The sequence below is a fragment of the Mobula birostris genome, chromosome 2 (genome assembly GCF_030028105.1).
Source record: "Mobula birostris isolate sMobBir1 chromosome 2, sMobBir1.hap1, whole genome shotgun sequence".
Classification (NCBI taxonomy): Eukaryota; Metazoa; Chordata; class Chondrichthyes; order Myliobatiformes; family Myliobatidae; genus Mobula; species Mobula birostris.
The window spans coordinates 213,953,564-213,972,533 of NC_092371.1; the positions used below are offsets into that span (position 1 = coordinate 213,953,564).

At 39.4% G+C, this 18,970-nt stretch overlaps 1 protein-coding gene and 1 long non-coding RNA gene across 2 annotated transcripts in view; one reads left to right on the plus strand and one right to left on the minus strand.

Moving 5' to 3' along the window:
* The window catches only part of LOC140194053 (uncharacterized), a 222,308-nt gene that overhangs the window by 152,226 nt on the left and 51,112 nt on the right, over positions 1-18,970 (plus strand). The window lies entirely within an intron of this gene.
* Positions 8,700-16,289, minus strand: LOC140194051 (transcription factor Sox-7-like). The gene is made up of 2 exons (XM_072251426.1): positions 15,930-16,289; positions 8,700-9,944 (listed from the first exon to the last, which is right to left on the minus strand). Exons 1-2 carry the CDS (start codon positions 16,156-16,158, stop codon positions 9,088-9,090), a joined length of 1,086 nt encoding a protein of 361 aa, XP_072107527.1. The 5' UTR covers positions 16,159-16,289; the 3' UTR covers positions 8,700-9,087.

The window sequence follows — 18,970 nt, forward strand, 5'->3', positions numbered from 1 at the left end:
CTGGAATATAGGTGATAAGGTGCTAATACACTCAATTTTGTTTCTAAAAGGGTTTATCTAATGAATTTAACATTAAACACACAGCGCATATTTTCCTCGCATGAATATAGTGATAAGTCAATTATCAGGGGAGGACAGGGGAGCTTGAAGTAAGCGTTGAACGAACTTCCAGTAGAAGTGGTAGAGGCAGGTTCCATATTATCATTTAAAGAAAAATTGGATAGCTATATGGACAGGAAAGAAATGGAGGGTTATGGGCTGAGTGCAGGTCGGTGGGACTAGGTGAGAGTAGCGTTCGGCATGGACTAGAAGGGCAGAGATGGCCAGTTTCCGTGCTGTGAATGTTATATGGTTGTATAAAGTCACTTATAATTCAATAGCATCATTTTAAGTAACGTTTGGATATTAAACACACAGCACATATTTTCCCAATATGAACATATAAAATCATTGCAACGCACCAATATTGCTGAATCAGGAGGAGCCCTGGGCTTGTTTCCCTGCAACAAGATGGTCCCATCGAGGGGTGACGGGAGACAGCGATACTCGAAGGGGGTTCTTTATGTCCAGTCTATTCTGCAATTTAGTTTTCGTTGCATTCATTGCAGAGATATGTTGGAAATGGAAGCAATGTTTTCAGTGCTTTCGTGGCTACCTCAGGATATTTAGCCTTGACTTTGATCCAGAATGCCGGCAGAGATGTTATGTCAAACATACTTTTCCGCCTGCCGTCATTTGCAAGCTCGAGGAGTTGCTCTCCTTCCCGCGCTGACATGGATGACGCGTGGGTAATGACCTCGCATGCGTAATGACCTCGCGTGCATTCAAGCTCAACAGTGTGTGACAGGGAATGAGGAAAGGTGCAGCTGACTCATATCGCCAAATCATATCGTTTCCTCGTGGTCTGGTAGCTCCTGCTCTGCGGCCCGGTACCGGTCCATGGCCCGGTGGTTGGGGACCACTGTCCTAAAGAACCCAGGGATGTCACAGCTTCTGAACCTTCTACGCTCAATCTCTTCATTACAATACTGCTTTTCTGCTGGATATCTGTCTTCAAATGCCTACAGTGCCCCTTCTTTTCCTGGAGGATCAGTGGAGCTGTCAGTCCTGGAATGCCTTACCTTTGTCCTCGACCCCACATTGGTAAGGTCCCCAGCATGTGCACGCACACCTATATATGTGGGCGGAATGTACCTTTATAGTTACACCTCTGAATCTCCAGAATTCTTTCTCCAACTTTCTAGCCCTCTTTTCTTCTTTAAGCCAAACCTCAAATCCCCTATCAGTTTCCTCATCTTGATTATCCTCTTCTTAATATCACCTGATGTGCCTAGGTGTCAAATTTTGTTTGATAAAGCTGGCGTGTCGTGCTTAAGGGTGTTCAATAATGTGAAATGCATTACAGCAATTTGGGATGATGCCGATGAAAGGAAGGATCATGTTACCATTTCAATTCTGTAGCTGACATGAAAAGCAGTTGATTTTTTTTCCTCATCTCTAACATCAATTGGCCTTCAAATCTGTTTGTTAAGAAACAAAATCTTGCAAGTCTTCTCGTAGGTCACTAGGTCCCAGATGATGTTAATCAGTGAATTTTTTCCCCAGACTGACATCAACAAATGTCCGCTCCTCAGTCTGGTGACTCTGGTAAAATAACTACAAACATCCTGATGGGGAGGTATTTGAGGGTAGAGGCTGTGTTATCAGGCAGGAAACAGAACTTTGTCCACTTCCGCCAGCTTCAGAACCTAATTCCCAAACTTGGGAAAACAGAATTTGGACATGCTTAGTTGATCAGATTCCTTTATGTTCAGTGACTCAGAACTCAGTACAATTTGGTTCTGCGAACTGACTTTAGATTGCATTAGTCTGTGCTAATTCGGAAAGAAACAATTTTCTGAATTGATATTTATTATGTACATGTATAATTCAGTTACAAAGCTGTCAAAGTTTAAATGATGAACTTCAACAAAGCAATGTGCAATTGAAATGGGGAAAGATTTTAACTTTGAACCATAAGGTTCTAATTCAAGCATCTGAATACTAATGTGTACACAACTTTAATGTCTTCTCCATTATTTGTTTACTTGGAGACGAGGGCAGAGCTGTGGAGCTGTTTATTTTGGCCTTGATGCAGAAGCCTCAGGGATTGTGTTAGATACCAGTGAGAAACTGGCAGAACTTCAAGAACATACATCTGAGGCTGGGTCCAGCTGGCTGCCTGACATTTGCGGGATTTCCAAGGGAAACCTGTAAACCTATTAATGGCAAAGGTTTGGTGAGAGGCTGAGCAAAGCGTGGAATTGGCATAGGGATGCACTGTGCTACAGATTTCCCAGTTCTCATTTGGGTATTTGGCAATTTGATGGCCACCTTGTGGAAACTGAGATTGGGCTTTCTGTTTTCCAGGGGGGAGTAAGTGGAGCCCATCAGGAAATTGAGGCCAAGAAAATGACTTCTGAAAACAATCATTCATTTGAACTTATTGCACAGTACGCTGAGCAGAAATTTCACAAAGGTGCAACAAATGGAATCAGGCAACTTCTTAACCCTTTGTGAAGGTGCCTGAGTTTCTGCTTGTGATATATATTGTCAAACCAGGTATCTCCTTTGGTCCTTTGTAATTCTCTTATTTATCATAAATCTTGACAAGCCTGGTGGAATAACACTAAAAGACTGGAATTCATGCCAGAAGAGTGAGGGGTTAATGCTGGAACTGTGTGTGTGACGTGATTTTACAATTTTATTTGCTGCAGGGACATTGGATTATAAATTTATTGATGTATGAAAATATACTATAGTCAGTGTAAAAATACTTCACCTCAGAATCAGGTTTAATATCACTGGAATACGTCACGAAACGTGACGTGCTGCAACAGCACATTGCAAAACATTATAATTAAAATGTAGTAAGGTTCTGTTCATGGGTTCAATGTCAATTCAGAAATCGGATGGCAGAGGGAAAGAAGCTGTTCCTGAATCATTGAGGGTGTGCCTTTAGACTCCTGTACCTCTTCCCTGAAGGAGGAAATGAGAAGAGAGCACGTCCTGGGTGATGGGGTTCCTTAATGCAGGATGCCACTTTCTAGAGGCATCGCTCCTTGAAGTTGTCCTGGGTGCTGAGGACACTAGTGCCCATGATGTAGATTACTGAGATTACATTGTAGAAACACCTTTAACATTATATAGCAATAATAATGTCTAAGTTTGAGAGAGAGGAACTCTTGGGTTAGAAACATCCATATTTTATTTAAACAAAAGGAAATACAATGGAACGAGGATGGAGTTGGCTAGAGAGGATTGGCAGGAGTGGCAGGCAAGCAGTGGCAAGTACTTGAGATAATTTATGACACTTAGCAAAAATGTACTCCAATTAGGAGGAAAGATTGTAATGGAGAGGAGAATTAACCATGGGTAGCCAAGGATGTCACAGAGTAATTGGCTGGGAAAGAAAATATATATGAAGGCAAAGGTTGACATTAGATTTAAAGGTCATTAAGAAGGTAAAAGTAAGCTAGCCAGTAATATTAAAGATTAAGGAGGATACAAAAAGTTTCTTCAGATAGATAAAGTATAAAAGATGAGTGGGAGTGGATATCAGACTGCTGGAAAATGATGCTGGAGAGGTAGTAATTTGGGACAGGGAAATGGTGGATGATCTGAATAAGTATTTTGCATCAGTCTTCATTGTGGAAGGCACTAGCAGTGTGGTGGAAGTCCCAGGTGTCAGGGGTCATAAAGTGTGTGAAGTTACCATTACTTGAGAGAAGGTTCTTGGGAAACTGAAAGGTCTCAAGTTTGATAATCATCTGGACCAGATGGTGCACACCTCAGGATTCTGAAAGAGGTGGCTGAAGAGATTGTGGGGCATTAGTAATGATCTTCCAATAATCACTAGGTTCTGGAATGCTTCCAGGAGACTGGAAAATTGCAAATGTCACTCCAGTCTTCAAGAAGGGAGAGAAGAAGAAGAAAGAAAGTTATAGGTCAGTTAGTTTGACCTCAGTGGTTGGGAAGCTGTTGGATGAGGCCTCAGAGTACTTGGAGGCACATGATAAAATAGGCCATAGTCAGCATGGTTTCCTCAAGGGAAAATCTTGCCTGACAAATCTTTTGGAATTCTTTGAAGAATTAACAACCAAGATAGACAAAGGAGAGTCGGTTGATGCAGTGTACTTGGATTTTCATAAGGCATCTGACAAGGTGCCACACATGAGGCTGCTTAACAAGCTATGAGCCTATGGTATTACAGAAAAGATTCTAGCATAGATAAAGCTGTGGCTGATTGGCAGGAGGCAGAGTGCGGGACTAAAGGGAGTCTTTTCTGATTGGCTCCCTGTGACCACTAGTGTCTGTTTTAGGACCACTTCTTTTTACATTATATGTCAATGATTTGGGTGAATGGCATAGATGGCTTTGTTGTAAAGTTTGCAGACAATATGAAGATAAGTGGAAGGGCAGGTAGTTTTGAGGAAGTACAGAGGCTACTGAAGGACAGACAGATTGGGAGAATGGGCAAAGAAGTGGCATAAAGCACAGGTGAGGCCTCACTTGGAGTATTGTGAGCAATTTTTGGCCCCTTATCTTAGAAACAATGTACTGAAGCTGGCGAGGGTTCAAAGGAGGTTCACGGAAATGATTCCAGGATTGAATGGCTTGTTATAAGAAGAGTGTTTGATGGCTTTGGGCCTGTATTCACTAGAATTCAGAAGAATGAAGGATGACGTAATTGAAACTTATCAAATGGTGAAAGTCCTCGATAGAGTGAAAGAAGAGAAGACGTTTTCTATGATGGGGGAGTCTAAGACCAGAGGACATAGCCTCAGAATTTCTTTAGCCAGAGCGTGGTAAATCTGTGGAATTCTTTGCCACAGTCAGCTGTGGAGGCCAAGTCTTTATATGTTTATATTTAAGACAAAGGGTGATAGATTCTTGATTGGTCAGGCAGGAAGGAATATAGGCAAAATGTTGAAGATTGGGGTTAAGAGGAAAATTTGGATCAGCCATGATGAAATGGCAGAGCAGACTTGATGGGCCAAATGGCCTAATTCTGCTCCTATATCTTATGGTCTTGAAAACTGGAATAAATTCAGAATCAGGCAAAGGCAGGAAAAAGATTGGGAAAAGTACTACAATCCAAATTAACGAAATAACAAATGACATTTGGGAAATCGTAATTCTATCGAGCAAAGTCAGCATGACTTCATAAAAGAGAAAGGCACTTGGCAAAGTTTTATCAGGATACTTTGAGGAAATCTTAATGGGGATGGATAGATTGGAGCCAGTGGATGAAATGTATTTGGACATCTAGGAGGTGTTTAACAAGACACCTCATAAAAGGTTAAGTCACAAGATAAAAGACCATTGGTGTTGGAGGTAACATAGTTATATGATAGAGAATTGGCTAATAAAGCAAGAAACAGTGAGCATAGACAAGGAAATCATTTTCCTGTGACCAGTGAGTTTACCACAGGGCTATGTGTTGGGTCCTTGACAGTTCACGATATATATTTATGATTTGGAGGAAAGAGGGAAATATAGAATAACCGGACAAAACAAAAATAGGTGAGAAGCTAAGTTGTGAGGGGGATGCAAACAGTTTAACAAGAGATATTGATAGGCTAAGTTTACAGGGAAATAAGCTGGCAATTGGGTGTATAGGGCAACCCTCACATGGCGGCTGTTTAGGTAATGGAAATTTTCGCTCACAAATCACCACCCAAAAAATTGAGAGGTAAAATAAAATTTGTTGTTAAGATTGTAGGTGGGTGAAAAGCTGAATGCAATTGCACTTCACTCTGAGATGTCTGTTCACCTGTCCTAGGACAGGCGGGGGTGTGGCAAAGGAGGGGCTCGGAAATACTTGACATTGTGCATCATATCCAAATCATATATTCCACAGTATTGAGAGACTAAGATTAAAATAGACAAAATAATTGTTTCTTTCACAGGACCCTTGCTCATCCCAAGTCTAATGTTGGCCTCAGCTGTCAAATAATGGTAGCAATCAACAGGAATTCTGCAGATGCTGGAAATTCAAGCAACACACATCAAAGTTGCTGGTGAACGCAGCAGGCTAGGCAGCATCTCTAGGAAGAGGTACAGTCGACGTTTCAGGCCGAGACCCTTCGTCAGGACTAACTGAAGGAAGAGTTAGTAAGAGATTTGAAAGTGGGAGGAGGAGATCCAAAATGATAGGAGAAGACAGGAGGGGGAGGGATGGAGCCAAGAGCTGGACAGGTGATTGGCAAAGGGGATATGAGAGGATCATGGGACAGGAAGCCCAGGGAGAAAGACAAGGGGGGGGGAAACCCAGAGAATGGGCAAGGGGTATAGTCAGAGGGACAGAGGGAGAAAAAGGAGAGTGAGAGAAAGAATGTGTGTATAAAAATAAATAACGGATGGGGTATATAAAAATAAATAATGGATGCGGTATATAAAAATAAATATAAATATAAAAATAAATAATGGTAGTAGGTCACTTTCTCATCGTCTATGAGAGAAAAAAAATCCCATAGGAGTGTACCTCTGCTTATAACATGGAACTCAATGAAAACAGTGTTTTACATTACAAAGAATCACAATATGGACAGTTTTCTAGGAACGTGACCTCTCCAGGAGAAAGTGTCAAGTTTAGAAGGTCGAACTAAAGAACCATACTATGTAAATAGAGAAAAACTGCAGAAAGCAGTGGATTGGAGGGTTCTTATGCATGAAACATCGACGTGCCTTGAAGATGTTTGCTTTCATGATACGTTTTTAAAACTGGAGGGCATAGAATCAGATTAGAGAAATACTCACTTAATACTGACAGAAGGGAGGGTTTATTTTCAAGGGGTTGTGAGTCTTTGGGACTCCTTGACACAGAGAGCTATAAGACCAAAAATTCTTTGGATATGTTTAAGGTTGAGATACATTTCTAATCGGGCAGTTCAAGGGCAATTGGGTAAAGGACAGGAAAGCTGACAAGGAATTTTGGATAAGCCATGACTATAATGAATGTTGAAGCAGGTTGGCGAGCTTGTATAGCTTATTCTTGCCTCTATATTTTACGGTCTTATTGCGGAGTGTGCAATAACTATTCCAGACCAAAAAAATAATACTGGGCAATTGCAAAGGGCATGTATGACAAAAGGTAACCAGCAGCTGACTTCTAAATGGAGAGTGGAGTCAGCCTGGTATAGCACATTATACCAGCCAGCATTTAGAACAATCACCTTGAGACAAAGTAGAACTTGCAAAAACTGAACAGGAACTTGGTGATCACATTGAGGTGCTGCGGCTGACAGTCCTGCTCATACCAGGATTTGCACTGTTTTAATGGTTTTAGGTCCAATGGACTTAATTATCACTGTCCTTTACAGAACAATTTCCAAAATACCTGTTTGTATTTTGAACCATCCCAACAACTCCACAGCCACTTTCCTCATCAGCCTGGTTGGGATTCTGAACAATTTTTGTTTCCAGTGGAAGTAAACAATATCATTGAGGCACAGACAAAATGCTGGAGGAGCTCAGCAGGCCAGGCAGCATCCATGGAAAAAAGTACACTACTCTTTTCCATAGATGTTGCCTGGCCTGCTGAGTTCCTCCAGCGTTTTGTGTGTGTTGCTCGGATTTCCAGCATCTGAAGATTTTCTCTTGTTTGTGAATATCATTGAGTACTTGCTTTGCCCATTTTTTTTCAGAGGATAGGTGGTGGAACATTTGATTGCAAACTGATAAACATATTAGAGTTGCCCCTGCTCTTACTATTCTTCTGTTTTCCACCCTATCTCACTCAATTTCAAACGTTCCCAATTGTATTTGTAGTTCACGTTGTCAACCTTTATTTATCTAATTGTCTTAACTCGGTCTCGGTAAAGTTTGGGAGGACGTGTTGTTTATATATATATATGATATCAATATTGTCTCCTGTAAAGGGAGAATGCAGTTCAGGAGGCTGGAACGTGAGTTATCAAAGAGCACTGCAAGAGCTCGTTAATGTCATAACCATGATGCCCATGCACACGTACAAGAATCCCAAGAGATGTCTGGCAATGGACCAGCTCACTGAACAATGTGACCAGTGACAGGAGGTTTCAACCTTTTTGATTAATCAGTGCATCAAAGTTCTGGGGGAGAAGGCAGGAGAGGGAGGGATAATACATCAGTCATGATGGAATGGGGGAACAGACTCGATGGGCCTAATGACCTAATTCTGCTCCAATGTCTTATGGTCTTATTTTGTTGGTCTTTCAAAGCTGACTGCAATCACCGGGCCACAGTCCAATTGATTACAAATCCTAAGTAGTCATGCTGTTTCCAGAATATTAGATTTGACTAAATCTGGACATTTTTTAAATTGGATTTAAAACATACAAAGTATAAACATATGTTTACATACTTCTTCATCTGGAATTGACTGCATGGAGCGTCAATTCTAGATCCAAAAGTATGGAGAGAAACTAATGTATAGGGTTGTGGGAGAAGACCAAACAAATGTGACCAGCTCAGGTAGGCAACTTGGTCAGCAGGTACAAGTTGGGCCAAAAGGAATGTGTCAGATGGGATTGCTCTATCAGGAGCTAGCATAGGCATTTTGGGCTGAATAGCTTTTATCGGTGTTGCAATTTTACGATTCTACTTTCAAAATTGTTAAACATTCATGAAACTGCAATTAAATTTCCATAAAACATTTATTGGAAGCATAATTTGTGATTTATTCAGTAATAATTCTAATCATTTAAAATTTCTCAAACCAGTAAAACAGTATGCAAACAATTGAAATCACAAGGCTTACAATAACCAACTGGAATAAAAAAAAATGAAACAATCACTGGATTCTTAAACACATCTTGCAAGCTCTTTACAAGCACAAACATATCAGACTAAAGTTTGGAAAGCAAATAGTTAAAGTACTTAGCAGTTTCATATTTCACCTTAGAAACAAAAATGATTTCAAACCAGTATAAATATTTTGGTTGTTTTTCATTTATGAAAATTATTACTGGTTCATTTGAAAACCCTGAGGAAATTTCCAGTCCAAAGATCTTTGTAAGTAATACTGTTATTGGCCAGTAAAGTTCTAGTGCATTAATATTGGGACTAGGAGCCATTATAATATGCTGCAGTAGCATCAGCTAAGACTGAAATTAGACTCCTCTCTGAATTTGTGCCTCCCGATGGACTGACATCATGTAAATGTGAATTCATTACCATCCCTGCTTGATGCAGTTGACTGGAGGTGTTCAAATATTGATCAAACTCATTGCGGTCCACTTCCCCCAACAGCTCAGCCTGGCTGATATGCTCCAGGTTATCTAGGTGATGGTGGTCCCGTGGGGGAGAAAGGTGGACTGAGGTGCTTGAATTCATGGGCTGGAAGGCTGGATGTTGCATTCGGTTATAATAAGGAGGCGGCGGAGGGTGGCTGACTGAAGGGTGCATGATGGGTGATCTGTTTTGGGGGATAGAGATCTGATTGAGATTTCCACATTGAATGGGGCTTTGGCTGTATTCTGACTGATATATCACTCCATTCATCTGAGAAGGAGAATCTTCCGTACATGGAGGTGGAAAGAAGCTGTGATCAGCATCCACTACGTCTAGAGGGGACATCTCGGGTGTGGGTAGCCCATAGTTGTCAAAGTTATTCTTCGTGCTCTGTGCATCCCTGAATCTGCTGATTGCAGGAAGTCTTGAGGTTGCTAGATAGCCTTTATCCTCTTCCTCCTCCAGAGGGCCCCTACAAATTCTTCCACTGTGAACAGCAGTCTGATCGTGGGGGAAGTTGTTGAGCAGGAAGCCGGGGTCCACACGTTTGCACAGTCGTTTGATCTGTTTTTTCCTCCGAGGCCTGTATTTGTAATTGGGATGATCCTGCATGTGCTGTACTCGTAATCTTTCAGCTTCTTCTACGAAAGGTCGTTTCTGTGAAGGTGTGAGGGCTTTCCATGATTTGCCTAAAACGTATTGCAGGGTTTAGATCAGATGTAGCACAATCATATTTATTTGTGATTCATAACCAAATAACAAATCCTTCTAACTTCACTTTGTTAACCAAAGTTAAATTTGTGTAATTAATATTTTGCCATAAAATATAGAGTATATTTGTTTATGAAGAATAAATATTAATGCACTGTTATGGATAAAATTCACTCGTCATATACAAAAAGAAGCTAAACTGCCTTCTGTATAATAAAAATATAAGAAAATAATTTTAAAATGGAGCATTTAGTATATTCAGTGTTTCCAATAATGTTTATTGTTGGGAAACCATTGGATAATGAAACCATCCAAAAGGAATTACTCACCAGAAAAATTAATCTTGACTGCACAGTTTTCATTTTCATTTGACACAAGATCAATTATGTTTCAAACCTCTCTCAATGACATTATTGCCATGCCTCCATTGGCATACACCTTACCCTTCCACTCCTGAATATAGATACCAGCAAGGCTTCTTGTGCAGGAGGCAAAGATACGCGTGTCATTGAATCGTGAATATGGGCAGAATACCTGGGTATGAATGTCCTTTCAGCAAAACCCATTCCTGATGTTAGTTCGAGACTACACAGATGTGTTGATGACTTGTATCTTTTTTACATTAACCCTAGCTGGGACCAGCTTAGACTGTCTGGAAAAAAAAGACATTTCTAGGTGTTCATGTTTACAAAGGATTTAAAATACCTAAGTGTATTCAAGAAACACTGAATTTTGCTTAACTGACAAAGTTCAACTTTCAATTTGTATCTTATGTGTATTGCCGGTTTTCATTTATGGATGGACAAGATACCATTATCCTTCCAGAACATGAGAATTCAGTCTTTCCCAAGTAAAAGGAATAAATCCTTTTCAAATCGTTGACGAATGCTTGATCAGAGGTACCTTCACTAAGTAGTCGTACGATAGCACTGGTGATGAATTATTAGATAAGTAACATCATAAATCTTTTGCCAAGATCTTGGTCATTTCTTCTGATAGCCCGGCTGATCAGACCTCATAGGGTTTTATTCAATTATTTTTTCAGCTACATCAAATTTATTTAGATTCTTGATGCAAAATAATTAATCCTTTACTCATTTCAGCATCACTAGTCTCAAATATAGATTTCTGAAGATACTCACTTTGTAATCTAGAAAAATGAGTAACTTTTATATTTTCTTTAATGTAGCAATATGAGGATCATAACATTGCACTTGTCAATCACGTTATTCTGTTTAAATTATTATTTGTTACTATATGGGTAAGGAGATGGAAAGCAGAAAGGAATGAGTGTGGTAAAATAAATGACATGAGTGTGTGCCAAGACAATAGATGTTATCATGTATGTGTACTGTGTGTAAAATGAGTGGGTTAGTAATGACTGGATTATGGAAAACAAAGAAGAGAAAGACCAAAGTGACGTACGGGGGTTGATTTTTCGCTGTAATTATAGATACCCGAGTTCAAAAATTGCTTTAGATGGCTTTCTGGAAAAAAGCACAAGAGACATGGGAGTAAGGGCAAAAAGTGGGCTTAGAGTAGATGAAGAAAATTGCCTGCAGTTGATGTGCCTTTTCTCTGCGTTCACAATAAATGAAATTTAAATTCCTACTTCTGTTGAACAAAGCCTTACATTCTTGATCTGTAAATAATTTGATTTCACAGCCTTTCATACCAAAAAAATTTTGAAAAAATGTTATGGGATGTTCATCTTCATGACCTCTGAATATGAAACATTCATCCTCTTACATTGACTGCTACCTTAAAGTCACTGAAAGTGAACTTACTCATAGTATGAACTGTTTTGTTTCATCTTGGGCATCTGAACACGGACATGGGCAGGAGTAATTATTACACGTTCAGAAGCTGAATGCAAAGGGAAATATAAATTTATAAAGCTAGACCTCTGTGCTTGGAAAATACCAGTTTCAACTCAATATTAGTTTTCCTTGTACAATTTTTACATTTTATTTATTCATGGTTTAAATTAAGTTTACACTGGAGTACTTTTGGAATATAGTAATTCATGAGTTTTATAATTTTTAGATTTAAAACACTTTTTTCACACAGAAAGTGGTGGGTGCGTGGAATGCACTGCCAGCAACGGTGGTGGAGGTGGATACAATAGGGTCTTTTAAGAGACCCTTAGATAGGTACATGGAGCTTAGAAAAATAGAGGGCTATACGGTAGGGAAATTCAAGGCAGTTTCAAGAGTAGGTTACATAGTGGGCACAACATTGTGGGTCGAAGGGCCTGTAATGTAATGTCGATGTCTACATTCCATGTTCTAAAAGCTGGTTGCAATAAACTGTTCTACTATTTCCTTAAGATTATGTTTTAAAATATGGATTACGCAATAGGATATAAATTAATTAAACCCTCATAAACAGAGGAGCATTTGTAAATCATGTTGGCGTATTTACACATATTTCAAATAGCGAATTAGATTATGTAAGTCGTAGTTAATGACTCTTAATTTCAAACAACAGTGGGAAGGAGGGTTAGCCAGGTCTAAAAATAATTTCTGCAGAGGAACATCCTGTTCTTATATGGGCTTCCAACATACCCTTTGATAACTTTTGGAGCCTGTTGTTTCAGTAAGAAACTCCTATATAGAAGGGAATAACAAAAGTGTCTCTATGTCATGAGAATGAACTATTACTGATTTAAGATTGCTCTTTACTAATAACTGTCAGGTAATGAGAGCTAAGATCAAATTGCTGGAAGAGATACAAGGAATGCAGGTTACAATTAATATAAACATAATATAATTAAGACGCGGCTGAAAGGTCAGTTGAATCGGCTTTTTTAATTTACATTAAGGAAAGCAGTTGATCCACGACCTTCCTTCAGAATGTAATCCTGACTCTTTATATTTTAATCCATCCATTTTCAGTACGGTATAACCTCCTCTCTGCAAGTGTATGAAACCTTTTGCAGGCCATTTGGTCTCTGATTGCTTTCTTAGGGTATGTTTTGTATTCATTTACAGAAGGGGGACTTTGGGAGTAAGACTAGCACACTAGGATCCTCAGAGAGAATCCAATAAGCATTTATTGGTTCAGAATAGAAACAAACGTTCAGAATACAAATAAATGTATTCACTGCCACTGTTTTTTTAAATCAAAACACTAATATTAATTGTTTGAACTTGTTCAGATCCTTTTTCAGATCATTTCTCTAGTATATAACCCATTGTTATCTTAAAATTAGAAGAAATAAAATAGCAACGTACAACCGTGGCCAATTCTAGAACAGCGTGCCAATCACAAACAAGCAATTCATTAACGTTTCACGGAGTTGAAATTTTGCTGGTATTTATGCTACTCAAGTTCTCTATTCACTTTAAATGTGTGTTTTCTTGTCACTGCTTCGCTTAAAGCAATGCTTTAAATTTACTTCTCCTGTTTTTTTCCCCAATCTATTTTTCGTCTATATCGTGGTCCCTTGCAAGCCCTTTTTTTATGCTCTTTCCTTATTAGATGAAGTCTTTGACACAAGGGAGTAACTTCCAAGTGTCTTTCCATCCCTTCTGTCCCTTGAATGTCTCTTGGTAACCAAAACTGAGAACAGCATTTGGGGTGTAGATGGATTAGGTTTTCACAACATCCTCGTACACTATCAATGCATTTCAGCTGCCTGTCTGTTTTGTTAGCTGCTGATTCACGAGGGCTGGGAATGTTAGCCTAGATTTTGGATCACCATTTCTTTTTTTACGGCCGTTAGCCTGTTTAAAATAAGTAGGTCAAGCGGTTAAAATAACAAATCCAAAGGGAAAATCTAGGCTGTTAAATGTCAAGACCTAGATTTCTGTGGAATATTTGACACAATGCTTCCCCCCACCACCCCCCAATGCCTCTGCCAAGTTAACTGTACAGAATTTCAACTGCCAAAGGTTCATGCCTACCCAGATGCCAGTCACCCCACTTTGCAGCTGCATCTTATGTCTTAACCAGATTTAGCATTATCGGCAAGGTACAAATAGTAAATGGTCAGCCATCTTGGGCCATTCGAGTAATTAGGGGAAAATTAATTAACCTTATTTTCCTTGTTTTACATATTTTTGCTATTGGATTATGCTGGAGTAATTCTTGTTTGTAAGATATTTCAGTGTAAATACCATGTTCTGTCCTGGGCTGTACTTTAAATTTGACTCGAAGGAAGGAGGACTATCATTGAAACAAACTGACACTACTGCATGTCTGGAACTTAGCAAATGCTGGATGTTCTCAGTGTTTCTTTTCACATTTTGAAATGTGAGATTTAGGGAGGAATAGTACCACAAATATTAGACCTTTGTAAATAGCTCCCAGCGGGTTGGTGAACAGCAGAATTTGGGGGAGTTGTGGAACGGGGAGAATAAAATAGGGTAAGGTAGGGTTAGTGTAAATAGTGATGAACGGTTAGTGTGGATTTAATTGTCTGAAGTGCCTATTTCCTTTCTGTATCTCACTATGACTCTGTACCTCTTCCCACAGTCTCCAAACATCTCACCAAATCCCTTTCCCTCATTTTTTCTTTTATTAAAGGCTTATTCTTGAAGAAGCTGGTAGTTAGCTGCCACCTAGTGGACATTCTTTTATTCATTTTGATCAAGATGAAAAAATTGATTAAACATTGAATTAAACAAAATTTGATGAACGAGGAATCTTTTTATTTGCAGTGTTTTGCTGCAAATTATTCTGAATGTTTCTGCATTAAAATGTAAAGTTTTGGTGTCTCTAAATGACTGATAACGTGGCTCGTTTAGATCCACTTCAAATCCAATCCAGGCATAAAAGCAGGAAGTATCTCAGCAAGGGAATAATGTGGAGATAAATTTAGAATTAGTTTTTTTGTGTAAACTAGCACCTTACTTGCATTTTTACAAATTTATCACCTCCATAGCTTTCCTGTTTAACAAGCTAATTTTGTAGGATGGCATATAGCATTAGATACCTGTTTCTTTATGGAAGTATAATTTGAAAGTCATGACAAGACAACAACAAAACAGTGACACTTTCCTCAACTACTGAGTAATTTTGGTTGAGAACAGCCTTGAAGAGACATCTTTTCACCTTCATTTGAAAAGGAAAGTTAATTCAAAGTTATCAAGTTTCCAACAGAATTGGTACTAGAGAATTGGGGACGGAGGCAACAGTAAATTCAATCCTTCGTAGACTAAATTTGCCAACAATTTTATAGAGTAAGCTTTTTATTAGCGTGACACTGAAACTAAATATAACGAAATTATGTTCACTCAGCTTCAAAAGTATTTATGACTGTAAGCTTCAACAATGCTACTCCAAGGTGGATGGAAATATACCACTAAGTTATTAGAAATTCTTAATAGCAGCCCTATTATAGTTCTTATAAGATCATTGATCACAAAAGCAATTTTAAAAGGCACTCTTTTTTCAAGTTTTTGTTTCTTCTATTTATGGGGTCTGTAAATGAACAAAGTACAGTGTAGTAGGTAACGTTCACACTTGATTAATGGGCTACATTTTGGTGGTAGATTATCTTTATGCTCAGTTTTTTATTCAGCAGTTAAAAGCTCCCTGTAAATTGAAAAATCCTGCACTACATGTTTCAATACAAAGGGTAAAATTTAATAATCAAGTAATTACAGTTCATCATTCAATTTACAAACATAAAATGGTGAAAAGGATGTACCATTAATTAAAACTTTGTGATAGAATGTTTCCTTTCTGTTGTGATGATCAGGTTCATTTCCATTACAAATAAATTTTATCTGAAAATCTTATGATAATTTGTATATTCTGCTTTACTTGTATGGTTACAGAGATTAAAAAATAGAGTAGCCAATGTCTTGCCTTTAAAATAACTTGAAGTATTTGAAAAAGAGATTGCAAGTTTTCCAATTGCATTGATATGCAGTTAGTTGTATAAGTTCCACTAAATAGCTTTGGTTAAGATTAGCGTTTGATAATATATTGTTTAAGTTGTTGTGCATACTTACCCAGCATTTTGCTAAGTTCTGCATTGTGTAAATCGGGGTTCTGGATGGCAAGTTTCTTCCTCTCATCCTTCGCCCAGACCATGAAGGCATTCATGGGTCTCCGGATTCGTGGCTCAGCTTTGTTTCTGGCTGGAGATTCGTGATCTGTGAGTCCAACCCTGGGCTTGCCTTCCCCAGCAGGAGAGTCCAAACCCTCTGTCCACGAGAACGGGCTCCCTATTGTAGCCATCACAGTGGATTGGGCTGCTTTGATTTTAAAAAATAATCCGTATAACTTTTTGAAACTTGTGTAAAAAGCAAGTAGGTTTAAATCACTGTGGTGCTGATACGTAAAGGTGGTGAGATCAAGTCCCAAATCAGGAAGAGAGACTCCCAGATTCATTTATTCCCACTGTCAGTTGATGGCAACTTTAACCAATTGCCATGAGCCTGTTTTAATAGAAGCTCCTCCCTTTAACTAGTTCTACAATCAAACAGCTCAAACGTAGCAACAAACCTGTAACTACAAACCAGTAAACTGAGTGTATATTTTGATCCTCTCGGCATCTATACAAATCAGTTTAGCCTGTAAGAAATTCCATCAACTGTGGATTAAATGGACTAAGTGCAGTATCTTGTCAGTTTATAATTATGTTGCTCATCTACTATTTAGAATGATAGTATTTTTAAGAAATGCTGTCAAACCAAACACTTTCTTAGAAACAGTTAAAAGAGAATGGAAACTGATGAGTACAAATTAAGAGGGGCGGTACGGACGTAGTGAGCTGGAAGGGTCTAGCGATACTGATCCCAAACCCACAGTTTCCCAGCTATGGTATTCGAGGTGCGTATCTAACTACATTGAAATGTTGTAAGATAGATGCCTCCACCACCCCCCAGGCAGTGTGTTCCAGATTTCATTCACCCTCTGTGTGGAAAATGTTCTTTGTCAAATCCTCTCTGAATTTGATTATTTATACAGATGTTCTCTAGTTATAATTGGTATTTGGTTTACCATTGTCATTGAAAATCATTGTTTTGCATGCCATCCATACGAATCATTTCGCATCAATGTTTCGAGGTGGTACAAGGAAAAAGCAATAACAGAATACAGAATTTAGTGATGCAGTTACATGGAAAGTAGACGACACAAAGATTGTTGGTGTAGTGGACACTGAAGGTTGTCATAAGTTACAACAGAACATTGATAGGATACAGGGCTGGGCTAAGACGTGGCAGATGGAGTTCAATTGGAAACGTGAAGAGACTCATTTTGTAAAGTCCAAACTGAAGGCAGAATACAGCGTTAATGGCAGGATTCTTAATGGTGTGGAGGAACAGAGAGATCTTGAGCTCACATCCATAGTTTCCTCAAAGATACAGTACAAGTCGATAGGGTGGTTAAGAAGGTGTATGGTGAGCTTGCCGCTAGGTAATGTTGCAGCTTTATAAAGCTCTGGTTAGATCTCTCTTTGAGTACTGTGTTCATTTCTGGCTGCTTCATTTTGGGAAGGATGTGGAAGCTTTAGTGAGCATGCAGAAGAGATGTACCAGTATACTGCCTGGTTTTATGAACATAAGACCATAAGAAATAGGAACAGGAGAAGGGTCTTACTGTGCTGTACTGTTCTATGTTGTAAAGTACAGACAATAAGGTGCAAGGTCATGACAAGGTCGATTGAGGTCAGGAGTCCATTTTACCGTACAAGAGGTTCATTCAATAGCCTTATAATAGTGGGATAGAAGTTGTTCTTGAACTTGGTGATACGCGCTTTCAGGCTTTTGTTGTTTCTGACTGATGGAGTGGGGAAGAAGTGAGAATGTCTTTGAAGGGGGAGTCTTTGATTTTCAGAATCAATTTTATTATCACTTGACGTGTGCTGTGAAATTTGTTGCTTTGTGGCAGCAGTACAACACAGGACATAAAGTATACTGTAAGTCACAAAGATAGATAGATAAATGATGCTAAAGCAGATAGTGAAGTAGTGTTCATGGGTCGGTGGACCATTCAGATGTCTGATGGTGAGTAGGAAGGAACTGTACCTAAAATGGAGAGTGTGGGCCTTGAGGCTCCTGTACTTCCTCCATGATAATAATAATGGGAAGAGAACATGTCCCAGATGGTGAGACTCCTCAATGATGGATGCTGCCTTCTTGAGGCAGCACCTTTGCAGATGCCCTGGATGGTGAGGAGTATTGAACTGGACGGGCCTACAATCCTCTGCAGATTCTCTTGATTGTGTCATTGGAGCTTCCAGTGATGCAGCCAGAATGCATTCCATTGTAATTTTCTAAGTCTTTAGTGACATACCAAATCTCCTCAATGATGTATAGCTGCTGGTGTGTCTTCATGTTTGCACCAATGTGTTGGGCTCAGAGTAGGTCCACCGGGGTGTTGACACTCGGGAACTTGAAGCTGCTCTCCTTTCCACTGATGAGGACTGGTGTGTGTTCTCTCAACTTTCCCTTCCTGAAGTCTACAATCAATTCCTTGGTCTTGCTAACATTGAGTGCAAGATTGTTGTTGTATCGTCACTCAACCAACTGATCTATCTCATTCGCGTGCGCCTCCTCATTGCCATCTGAGTGCCATCAGCAAATTTATAGATGGCTTTTTGAATTATACCCAGCCACACAGTCTTGAGTGTAGTGAGAGTAGAGCAATGGGTGAAGCACACATCCCTGAGGTGTGCTTGCATTGAATACCAGTGAGGAGGTGCTATTATTTCTGATCTGTACTGACTATGGTCTTCTGATGAGGAAGTCAAGGGCATAGTTGCAAAGAGAGGTACAGAGGCCCAAGTTTTGAAGCTTGTTGATTAGTAGTGAGGGGATGATGGTTTTGAATATTGAGATGTAATCAATAAACAGCAGCCTGATGTGTGTATTGCAGTTATCCTGGTGCTCCAGAGTTGAATGAGGAGCCAGTGAAATTGTTTCTGTTTAGACCTGTTGGAATTGAAGCCAGTCCATATCCTTGCCCTTCCAAGGCCATGAGAGATGCAGACAGAGTCTATTGTGGGGTGGTGGGTGGGGGTTGGGGAGAGTGGACGCCAGTTTTT

Coding starts and splice junctions, on each gene's coding strand:
- LOC140194051 (XM_072251426.1), bottom strand. CDS start 16,158: ATGGCTACAATAGGGAGCCCGTTCTCGTGGACAGAGGGTTTGGACTCT. Junction 9,945..15,929: donor AGAACTTAGCAAAATGCTGG/GTAAGTATGCAC, acceptor AATACGTTTTAG/GCAAATCATGGAAAGCCCTC.